This window comes from Eschscholzia californica, unplaced genomic scaffold (assembly GCF_041429995.1).
Source record: "Eschscholzia californica isolate CP2 unplaced genomic scaffold, dmEscCali1.0.p SCAF_1, whole genome shotgun sequence".
NCBI lineage: Eukaryota > Viridiplantae > Streptophyta > Magnoliopsida > Ranunculales > Papaveraceae > Eschscholzia > Eschscholzia californica.
Window position 1 is genome coordinate 17,955,851 of NW_028238198.1, and position 12,099 is coordinate 17,967,949.

General features: G+C 37.0%; 2 protein-coding genes across 3 annotated transcripts in view; both read right to left on the bottom strand.

Annotated features, from left to right (window-relative positions):
- LOC147564771 (Pectin lyase-like superfamily protein) overlaps positions 1 to 2,511 on the bottom strand; it is an 8,956-nt gene extending 6,445 nt beyond the window's left edge. Inside the window, exons 1-4 of one of the 2 annotated variants that reach the window (XM_086649914.1) lie at positions 1,986 to 2,511; positions 1,618 to 1,789; positions 1,312 to 1,518; positions 481 to 740 (exon numbers count right to left, since the gene is read on the bottom strand). In XM_086649914.1, coding sequence (XP_086506040.1) covers positions 481 to 740; positions 1,312 to 1,518; positions 1,618 to 1,789; positions 1,986 to 2,386 — 1,040 coding nt within the window. In that variant the 5' untranslated portion in view covers positions 2,387 to 2,511. Of the gene's footprint in view, positions 1 to 480; positions 744 to 1,311; positions 1,519 to 1,617; positions 1,790 to 1,985 lie in introns of both variants that reach the window. The other variant, XM_086649909.1, reaches the window with a different exon arrangement.
- Positions 2,512 to 4,730: 2,219 nt separating this feature from the next.
- Positions 4,731 to 12,099, bottom strand: RAN1 (copper-exporting ATPase / responsive-to-antagonist 1 / copper-transporting ATPase (RAN1)). Its single transcript, XM_086649918.1, has 9 exons — positions 11,419 to 12,099; positions 8,731 to 9,345; positions 8,096 to 8,525; positions 7,394 to 7,719; positions 6,751 to 6,809; positions 6,321 to 6,663; positions 6,017 to 6,217; positions 5,660 to 5,917; positions 4,731 to 5,424 (listed from the first exon to the last, which is right to left on the bottom strand). Exons 1-9 carry the CDS (start codon positions 11,749 to 11,751, stop codon positions 4,948 to 4,950), a joined length of 3,042 nt encoding a protein of 1,013 aa, XP_086506044.1. The 5' UTR covers positions 11,752 to 12,099; the 3' UTR covers positions 4,731 to 4,947.

The window sequence follows — 12,099 nt, forward strand, 5'->3', positions numbered from 1 at the left end:
ATTCTATCCATCTTAACTCTACTCAATCAATGGCTCAAGTTGTTAGAGAATGGAACCACAGAGAAAAACAAAGATATGAAGAGTTTCATCAACCTATGCACCCTTCCAGCTACAATTTGGACCATTTGGAGTGAAAGAAATACTAGACTGCTTGAAGCGGAAAATGAAAAAGAAGAAACAATAGAAAACATAGTTGTTAAGATCAAGGGGTTGGTGTTCCATTGGGCAATCAAACAACCATGGATCAAGAACACAAACTTTAGTGATTTTATTTGTAATTGGGATGCTTTATCTAGGCTTTAAGCCTTTCAATGTATTAGCATGTATCTTTGTAAAGAGTTTTGGGTAGCATTCTCGCCTACCATTACTTTGTTTTTGAATGAACTATTTTGCTTCTTCCAAAAAAAAGTCCTTATATCAAATGTAAATTGGTCAAGTTTTTAAAGCAATTGAATGTCAAAATGGTGAGTAACAACTTACAGATCTCTATTAGGATCGTTGAAGTCATTCCATCCCTCGGCAGATATAATAGAAGACATAGACGTGTAAGCAAAAATTACACGAGAAAACGGCCTCCAAGCTCTGCCCAACCATACCCTTCCTGTCCCTCCAACAGAACAATTACTAAATGCAAATCCTGAATTTTCATCGTTGGAAGCTCTGCCGTGGGCTGTTATAGCTCCGTTTATCATCTTCACTCCTACTGGTACTGGGTTTGCTATCGAAATTAATTTGCAATTCTGCTATTTTCACACATTTAGTTCAATAATTTTAGTTTTAATTCATTTGATTACTGTGTTAAGTTAGTTTTAACGGGGTTAAGTTAATTCTTACTATGTAAAAGATAACTAGATTCCAGTTAATTTGTCACTCAAACTAGAAAAATTATAGAATTTACTTTCCCACGAATAACAATTCTGAATGTGATTTCTAGAAATTACGTTCTATTTCCGCGTGGCCAATGTAAAATTATAGTTGTAAGCGTAGTTGTTTATGTTTACAATGTAAATATAAAAGTTACTTCACAATGAAAACTCCTATACAGGAACAAGGATCCTTACTAAACAATTGAAACTCTAAAGTTGGTGCCTTCAATTTTTGTAGGTACCAAAGGGCGCTGCTAAAGGAGCTCGACGAAACAGCTGTAAGCTGGCGGGACTTTGTTTGACTTAGGTCAATGGTCATTGACCCGCATGCTAATAGTCCGTCATACCAGGTCTAGGCCCATCTTCGTCGTCTTCAAGAAACGTTTTTATAGTTAAACAAAGTGTTTGATAAAAATATACAGTTAAATGAAATACAAATGTTTACCTCATAAAGAGATCTTCCATTGCCAAAAATGAAATCAATGGATCCTTGTATATAACATTCTTTGAAATAATGTCGACCTCGGTCGTCATGAAGGGTGTCTTGAGCTCCAAAAAATCCGCAACCCCAAAATGCAGCTTGATCTCCCCCTATTCTTATTGCAACTGCTTGAGCTCCAACATCCCCAGGTTTCGGTATGGGCGCCACGTTCTACCACCCACCAATCATCATCCGTAAAATATTAGCGGGATATAATTAGCAGCATTAGCTTACTGAGCATGTAGAATATATTAATGTTTGTTATCTCACCATGAAACTAATGTTCTTAGCGATGAAGTTGGGAGCGAAGACTTGAACGGAGCCACTATAGAAGGTACCATTGGCAGAGTTGGCATTGTCCTTCCACACTATTGCTGTCGTCTCAAACCCTTGTCCTTGAAATGTTATATTTGCTTTTGTCTTTGTTACGGTTACCTTTTCACTACATAATAATAATCATAAAGTGAATTATGCGCAGTTGAAACTTTGAATTGCATTACAAATTAACATTATTTTGCGTAACCAAAAGTGTTTTTTTAATTGTAGGTCCACTAATAATGGTTTAGATTTTTAGAATTTTTATTTCGTTTTCCTTTACAAATTCGGATTGGAGCTCTAAAATTATTAAAGCGACTTACAAGTAAATTCCGGCATTAATCCATATTATGGTTCTTTTGGGACTGAAATCTCCTACAGTATCAACAGCAGATTGTACCGTGGTAAAATTGCAACATCCATTAGCATCTACACAAAGGATTGAGGTGGTATTTGTGTCTATAGCAGGGAACTTAGGCACGAACTTATCGCAAATCGACCCACCCGTTTTCTTCTTCTTCTTTTTACAGTGACCGTGACGGTGTCCATACAAATCGTATGGTTCCGTAAGTAATACTGAAATAATAGGTGATGAAGAAACTAATGAAGAGGATTTAAAGTATTTGAGGAATATTGTTTCATTTGGTATTATGAGTTTTGTAGATATGAGAGTTGCTATTATGATAGATAGGATAATAGTTAGACAATGGCTTTTGAGACTCATGATGGAGGAGAAAGGGAGATAGAGTGATCTAGAGAGAAAAGTGTTAGCCTCTTTTCAAATGGAATAAGGGGTTTAATAATTATACAAGGGATGCACTTAAAGAATAAGAAAAAACTAAATTGCATGTCTTTTAAATCACCCTTTCCTTCTTGAGACATTTTAGGAGATCTACCAACATAATATCTTACCAGTTCTATTGCTTGGGAGGAAATGAGTGCCCAAGAATCTAGGTAGATATTGTAGGCCCACACATACTTCTAAGTAAGAAAATGTAGACCCAAACCTCTTTTTTAATGTTTGGGAAATTTTAAACGCACTCACCATTTTTATTATATATATGAAGGGATATTAGATATTTTTTATTTAAGTTGAAGGAAAAGAGTGTAAATATAACAAAAATAGTGAGTACCTTTAAAGTTTCCTATAACTAGGTTTCCTACGCAGATCTCTCTTGACTAACACTGCTAGATCACATTTTATTTTGATTTACACTAAAGGAAGAAGATGAAGATGATGATGGTTAATTTTTCTTTTTTTATAGAACCACAACTTCCGCAATTGATAACTTAGACATGTCTAGGTTAACCTTGACTGAAGATGATAAATCTTCGGTGGCACCAAACAGAAGAGAGAAATATCAGTGGTTTGCTAGGAGGAGAAGACGTCGTGGGTCTAGATGCCTTTCTGGTCAGAGTAGTGATCAAAGTGGAACTCGCAGGTGTGAATCAGTTGAGGAGCATCAGCTACTCATGCGACTTGCTCTGATTTTTTGGTAGCTATTGGTACTGATTCAAGTTTGGTCAAGGTATCATTACCTTGTAGATCCAGACGAAGGTCGGGCAAACCAGACCGTCAACGAAGAGGGTCTTCCCGTCACCGGCAATAGAAAGATAAGAGAGAGATGAGAGGGAAGGAAGAAGGAGAAGAAGAAGAAGAAGAAGAAGAAGAAGAAGGTGAAGAAGATGGAGAAGGAAGAAGATAGAGAAAGAAAGAAAGAATTCAGTCAAGGTTGACGACTGACGACGACCTAATGGCGATTGATATTGTTAGGTCAAACGTTTTAGTCGAGGCGTTGCCTCTTAGACACACATTGTCTTTGACCAAACTAGGGATTGCCTTCATCTTACAACTTTAGACATTGCCTATAAAATCTCCTTAAATTATTTTGTGTTGTTTCACTTCTTTTAAATATTCTTTTGATTCAGCTAGCCTGACCTCTTCTGCTACTGTCCCTTGTGCAGTGTGCACTCCTTCCCGTAGTTCATCTCTCAACTCACACATTTTCTTCCAGAGGTCCTTCATGATAAGGGTAAGAAATAGAATCTGAAGGCCTTGTCTGAAACCTCGATATATTGATGATTACCTGCTAAGGTACCCGTATTCTAGCACGAAGCAATTACATCCTTAACCGGGAATGCTACCACCATCAACGTCATAACGTTTGCCTTTGCCCTTAAATAATAACATTAAACATTTGTTTCTTATTGGGTTTTTTTCGACCTTACCCTCAATCCTAATTGGTAAATGAGTTTACCCTCTTGGACTTACTATTTTAGGCAAAACGCTATAGTCATATTTGGCATAATAAAATTCGAATAATAAGATTAATTATATACGGACAAAATAAGTCTCTACGAATTGTATTTTTGACTAAAACAAACACTAAAGTAAGATATTACAATCACTAAAATTGCATCATCTAATTATTATTCTCTGTAGGCACATTTCTTTCCACACGTTAAACGTTGTCTTAATATTCTTAACAATAGTAGCAAGTCCGAGGAGGTAAACTTGATTAAATTATTAAAAGGGTAAACTCAATCACCAACAAATATTGTACCATTACTACCAACAGTAGAAGGCAGCTTCAAATGGTATTTGTGCTACCATTACTACCAACAGAAGAAAGCATCTTCCTTCAAATGGTATTTGTGTTTGTGTATTCTTAACGGCAGGGTGCTTTCGAGAAATAAGAATATTTTTCGGGGTGCAAACATTTTGTTAAAAATTTATCAAAATTCACAATTTCTCTTTAAAACTTTATACCACGGGAACTTTTTTTATTTCCCCAAAGCACCGACCTTAATTTTGAATATTAAAAGATGATCTCTGAATTGGGACTAAAACAGAATTCGAAGTCCACTAGGATAATAGTTTCGGGAGTTTTGGACCCAAGTCTGGAAAAGAATTTAAACAACATCAAGCCTTCCTCTAACCTTCTGTGCACATTCCACAGAAAAACCTAGAAACAATTATCCTGGTTAAGCTCCTGCAAGGAAATAAGAGAAGAGACAAGTCCTAACAGTTATAGACCACAGTACAATAAGACTCCTCTTGCCTTTCATTTTTATATCCTCATTAAATTTTCTCCATTTTTCATTGAATAAGAACAAGGGACAAAGAAGCACAACATCTACAGTAACATTAAATTTACACTGAAATGGGTGAATCGAATCCATCACCCTACTTATCAAACAGATGGTACAGAATAGACTGACAGAAAATTGTGTCAAAGTAAGAACTCTTTTTACGTTCTTGACTGCAATTAACACACTGATATTTTACTCTACAGTTATCTCTAATATTGTAGTAAGTCTAGGTTTCTTATATCTTCTCAGTAACAAGGAAGAGCAAACAACACTTACAGATGAGAGAGCCATGCATGCTCCGGCTACCCAAGGTGGCAAACTAATCCGCATAAGTGGGAAGAATGCTCCTGCTGCAACAGGGATTGCGATGACATTGTATGCCATGGCGAAAATGTAATTCAATCGTATCCGAGAGAATGTCTTCCTTGAAAGATCAATGGCTGTGATTACATCTTCTAGGTTGTTTCTCATTAAGACGTAATCTGCTGCTTCTATGGCAATATCTGTCCCTGCACCTATTGCCATCCCTACATCAGCTGCTGCAAGTGCTGGAGAATCGTTTATACCATCACCTACCATTGCAACTATGTTCCCGTCTTTCTGGAAGGAACGGATAACCTCGGCTTTTCCTGCAGGCATTACTTCTGCCCTCACATCTTCTATCCCGACCTAAAAATCCATGAATTTGGTTCTGTTAATTTAATCTCGGTATAAAGGACACCATATAGTCAATTAAGCGAATACGACAAATGAAATAAAATAGAGTTCGACTTCAAACCGGCTTGTCAAGAGAAACAAGAATGTTTTTCCGAAGTTATCTATTTGAATCTATAGCCTGTGACTACCTATTAACTCTGATTTCTTTGAAAAGCAAATCGAAAGGATAAAACAAGGAAATACAAACCTCTTTGGCCACAGCCAATGCTGTTCTCCTATTATCCCCCGTAACCATGACTGGTCGGACACCCATTTTGATCAGCCCTTCTATAACAACAGAGGCTTCTCTCTTCAAAGGATCCGCTATGCCCAAAACCCCAATGAGGGTTTCATCATATGCCACTAGTACACCTGTTTTTGCACTTTCTTCTAGCTCCACAACAAAAGCTTCAACATCAGTTGATATAGTGACTCCGCTTTCATTCATCAGTTTCCGGTTGCCTACCTGTTGATGAAAAAGAAAAATTGTATAAGAAAGTGAAAGCGTGGAGTGATTTTCTTTGTTTTCCTCCTTTACATGACTAAGCAATTTACGACAACTCACCAAAACCCTTTTCCCATTTATATAGCACTGGATACCTCTCCCGGGCAAAGCACAGAAATCTAATACATCAAGAAGCCATCCAGAGAATTTAGATTCTTTTGTCTGACTCTTTGAATCATTCTTTGCAGAAGGATCATCAAAGAAATGGAAATGCTGGGCGTAGCCCACCATAGCTTTTGCTATTGGGTGCTCACTGCTAGCCTAGCATATGAGATGAGCAAAGGGAAGTAAAGTTTATTAATCAAGAATCTCAAGGAACCGAGAATAATAAATTTGGAAAGAGAAGTGACAAATCTCAAATCACCTCCGCTGACGCAACCAAAGTCAAGAAATCCCCACGATCCATTTCTGTGAAGACTTTGACAGTAGAAACGGTGGCTTTTCCTTGTGTAAGGGTACCTGTCTTGTCGAACACTACATACTTAACCATCTGAGCCCTTTCCAACGCATCTCCTCCTTTGATAAGAACGCCATTGTTAGCACCAACACCTGTTGCAACCATGACAGCAGTTGGTGTTGCCAATCCAACTGCACAAGGGCACGCAATCACCACAACTGATATTGAAAACATGAGAGCGAAGACAAAATGATTGCCATGTTCAGGTAGCCATTCATCTGGGTATGCTCCTAGGGCTCCAGAAATATACCTTCAAACGTATCAGCGAGGAGAGATTGTCAGCACACAAGCACGTGATAGTAATTGACTTAATTGGAGTAGAGGAGCTATAACTTACCAACCAACAAAAGTGGCAAATGCCATTGCAATGACTGTCGGAACAAAGATGCTTGCAACCTGTAACTCGTGTAAATATAACTAGAATAAGGAAATGGATAAGTATAATAACTAGAAAAGTGTCAGAAGTCTACAGGGTATTGACCAGTCGACAAACAGGAAAAAAGTTCAAACAATAAGAAGAGAAGCCTGAAGTAAACAATATCGATATTATGACTGGAGTAAATATCTAGAATCTCTTATACAAAAGTAACTACACTGAGAAAATTTAAAACACACAAAATAATGAAAATGAAATATGTAAGCTCATAACGATGTAAAACCAAAACCGTCCAGAAGTCACAGATACAGACTAAAAAGCCTATCTTCAAAATGCAGTGACAAATGCAAAGATTTAACAGCATTTAAAATGAATGTTAAAGTAACCTTCTAATACAGTTTCAATATTGAACAAGAAAATATACAATAGATATAGTGCACTGCATAGTTTAATAATAGAACGATAAGCTCTTCTACTTGATCTACGACTTATAAGAGTAAAACACAGACAAGCTACACTATAGCATCTTATAGATTTGAATCAATACGAAAAAGAAAGGACTGTTTCTGAATAAAGTTTCATGTAGCTGCGCTACAGTACTTACAAAATCAGCAAATTTCTGCACCGGAGCTTTGGACATTTGTGCTGTCTCAACCAGGTGGATAATCTGGCTCAAAACAGTATTAGACCCAACCTTCGTAGCTTGTACATGAAGAGAGCCATGTAAATTAATTGTACCTCCTACAACGGAAGACTTTATCTCCTTCAGAACAGGTAAAGATTCTCCAGTTACCATACTCTCATCAACATAGCTTGAACCCCATGTGACAAAACCATCGGCGGGAATCTTCGAACCAGGGAAAACTTTCAATATGTCTCCTGGCTGTATTAGTAAGGCATCTATTTCCCTTTCTGCTCCCAGGTTTCCTACTGCAAAATTTCATGTGTTTTATAAATTTCAAAAAAAAAAAAAATCATGTGTTTTATAATTAAGAGCAATAATTATGTAAAGGAAGACTGTCGGGTTAAACCCCAGCTAGAAATTAAAATGAAGGAATACCAAAAATTTATGTCAAGAATAGGAGTTTGCTCAGTGAAGAGGGTGGTTATATTATGAGTTTTGAAGTAGAGGCACCATAATGATGTGCTCCAGAGTGAAGACAAAGGGTTAAGACTCGACATCTCAATATGCTTTCCTGGCTTTTGAGTAGCCGAGGCCAACTATCGTTCAATTAGGCATCGACGTTGCCACTACCTAGAAATTCACATTAGTCTTACAGTGGTAAGTGGGGACATCAAATTGTACCTGCATCTTTGACAAGCAACACGGCCGTTGCTGGCGCCAGTTCTACTAACTTCTTGATGGCTTCTGAAGTTTTTCCTTTCGCGAGAATTTCCAAATACTTCCCTAACAGAACGAACGTTATAAGCATGGCACTTGTCTCAAAATATGTCGTTGACCAAAACCCAGTTAAGGCACCATATAGAAGTGCACAGACCGAGTAGAAGTAAGAAGCTGAAGTTCCTAGTACAATTAAAACATCCATGTTCGTTGATCTATTTCGTAGAGCTCTGCCTGCTGCTATGTAGAATCGTTTGCCAATGACAAATTGCACTAGGGTCACCAACGCCCACTTCAACCAGTCACCCATTAGAAAGGGGCCACAACGCCATAGTATCAAAGAGTACAAGAGTGGTATACGGGGACAAACAACACGTATGAGAAAGACAGGGATCTGCAGAGCAGAATGAATATCAATAATCAATACCAGGATATAAGAAAAAACCACATGAGCTAGCACAATAGATTCGGTCCTATTAAATAAATTGTAGTTAAAGGTTGAACTGAAGAAAAACATAGCATGTTCCCGGATTCATAGATTAAAAATGCAACACTTACAAAATTCACGAACATTTCAGAACAAGGGCATTATTACTTACACTGAGGACCAGACTAGAGATGAAAAGTCGAAACATTTGTGAAGATTCTTCTATGTTATTTGAATTCATTGTTGTGTAGGGGTTCCTCACATTTACTATAAATTTTCCGTTGCTTTCTCCTACAATTCCATCAACAATGGATCTAGAACCTAGCACTTCAGGATCAAAGAGGACTTCTAATTCACCAAGAGCCCAGTCAAACCGAAACTGTCTCACTCCTTTCATGTTCCCAAGTATGCTTTCCACAAGGTGTACATCAATTTGGTTGGACACTCCAAATACCATTAGTAATATCTTATCTTGTTCGTTACTCTGCAAAAAAGCTGCTTCAAAACCAGCATCTTCTATTGCGTTGACAATGTCATCCTTACTGATGGACAAGGGGTCATAATCGACCTCGCCCAATGAAGTGGCCAGAGCAACAACCGCTCTTTTGACACCAGGGAGCTTTCTCAAAATACCTTCAACAGAATTAACACAAGCCGCACATGTCATCCCAGTAATCCTGAATTGCCCTGTCAATGTCTCTCGGGATTTCGATCTAATGGAACTGGAATCTGAAAGGATCTCTGCATCAAACCCGGCATCTTCTATTGCAATCTTGATGTCTTTATTCTGCACACCATCATATTGGAGAAATACCACATTAAACTAGTAAAAGCATAAATGAAAAGAACCTACAACTCTATACCAGAAAATTGTAATGCCAACAATTTCAGCATAACCTTCCTAGACTCTACGAAGAGGCACCAGAAGTCAACTAACACAGAACGAATGGAAAGAAGAAGCACGAAAGATGGAAACAAAAGGAGAAAAAAAAACACTTTTTAACAACTGTAAGGACTTGAAGTTGTTTCTGCGAACCATCAACCGTATCATCATTTTCTGCGAAGTGCAAACCTAAACCCTAGTACCATACAACTATGCCATAAAAAACGTTAACTTGTCACTTATTGACATCGCTTCTTGTATCTCTGAGTTTCATTTTTCATAACTGGAAACAGAAAAATCAAATTCTCTCAGTTAAGAGTATATGATATATGTTTATTAGATTTTAATTCTGTCACTTCAACTATATCAGCATATGTTCTTCGAGTTGACCAAGTTGTTTCTGTGTTATAGTTACAGCATATTTATAATTACCCCTTACCCAGATCAGTTCATTACCTACATTTCATTGAGATATGCGGTAATCAACCTCAGATTGGGACCAATAGCAGGATGACCCTAAAGGGTTAAGTAGGAGACGATCGCAAGGTTAATATGGCGTTACTGTTTTAATTCTTATTCACACTTCTTCATTTTTTTTGTTTTTGCTAGCTATCTCTCATTAAATACTAATGGAAAAGCACTTTTACATTTCCATTTCTTTTTTTCCTTCTTTTTCTAGGAAGAAGCTATTTGATTTTTCTCTGAAGTCTGACCTATCTTTTAAAGTAAACTTTTCGTGTACAAGGTCTACCAGAAAGATAGATTTGAGTATAAACCAGGTCTACCAGAAAGCTCCCAGTTATCATGACTTCAGATTGTTCTACCACGTGCCAGAAAATAGCAGTAGAGAGACGTGATAAATTTGGTTTTTAGAAGTTCAATGTGATGATATGGTTTTATACAAAATCAATAATCAGTTGAAAGATCTGACGCAGTTTCCACTCCAGTTTATAAGAAACTCTATCGCGTAACAAATTGAGATGAAAATTATTATATTGTCTTCTAATACATCACGCAAAGGAGATAAGGATATTTATCCCACTGAGAGCACATCACCCCTTTGTTACACTCTTTCATACTGATATGAATAATCTAGTAGCTTAACAACGTTATAACCCAAATTCTTTGTTACAAGCTACAAACTAATCCTAGCTTTGTTACTTTCAAACATGCCAGTCATCGTATATAGAAATAACAAGCTATATATTTCTGATTCAATTCGTACACTTGGGCATTCAACTAATACGCCAAATTTTACCACTATACTAGTCACCCTAATTGTTTCAGCTAAACAATTCTTATGCGTACTAAAGTTCAATTTCTCAGAAGCTGAAAAGTGGGATGCCATGTTTCTTCTTCTAAGGTTAGTCAAGTAAGTACATCTGTTAATCATGAACCATAATCCTATCAGCAGTACATGGTATACTTTCTCTCTATGGTTGAAACTTGCCAAAATTACCCTAAAAAATCACCAAACTCAACGAGTTTCTCTTGATCTATTACCCTCAATTGATTATCAAATCATTGAAGAAAAACATGCTAAATCCAAATAGTGAAGGAGAAAATGGAAAGGGGAGAACCCTGGGAATGACTAAAATAACAGCCCTAGTCAAATTAACGGAATAAAGATGATTTCAACAATTAATACAGCCGAATCAGATTCTAAAACAAATCAAATCAGAAGAATAAAGAGAGAATTCTCAAACATCAGAAAACTATACCCCCAAGGTTTCCACACAAAATCTAAGATCTAGGTTTATTTTTTAAACAACAAGTTAATAATTTAATAGCAGAGCTGAACGATTCCATCACACCAATAAATTGCCAACCCTAGCGATCTTCAATTAATCAAAGACAACAATTATACAATCTTATTGATCTCTACAGTTTAAAAAAAAACTAAGCACTTCAAGCTTCTTAAACAAACAACAAAATCATCAAAGAACTAATACAAATTTTTGAAAATTAAGTACTAACCTGAACCAATTGAGGATCAAAAACGACATCAGCTTTATTTTGAAGCAAAGCAACAGATGCTCGAACAACTCCAACAACACCGAGAAGGGCTGATTCAACAGAATTAGAACAAGCAGCACAGGTCATGCCTGTAATTCCAACCTGTATTGTCCTAAACTCTTTATCTTTATTCTCGTCTTCATTTATATTTATAGCCGCCTGTTCATGATCGTAAGAATCTAAGAGACGAACATCCTCAAGGTCGTCGGAATCTTCATCGGAGACGGTAGGTAGTGTATGTCTCCGACTACCGGAGAAGGAGGTGAGTTGGAGATCTTTGAGACTCGGCGCCATCTTCAATTATTAGGTAAAGAGAAGAAGATGAAGAAGAAGAAGAATTTGGAGATGAGGGGATTAGAATTTGGAGAGAAGGAGGTAGCAGCCAGAAGGGAAATGTAAATTACTCCCACTCCTGGCTAAATACTCCCCTCAATCCTAATGCCAACATTTTCAACGTCCCGAAGATATCATATTTAAAATTGCCCCAAATTTGGTCAAATCACCATTAAAAAGATTTTTGGTTGTTAAAAATCATTAATTAAAGTTTTCTAGTCTTCTGATCTTTGTGGCGCTTTTGTAAATTATCTAATATAGCCAAAAGACAAAATTAACCTTCTTGGTCAAACAAATTTAATCTCTGTT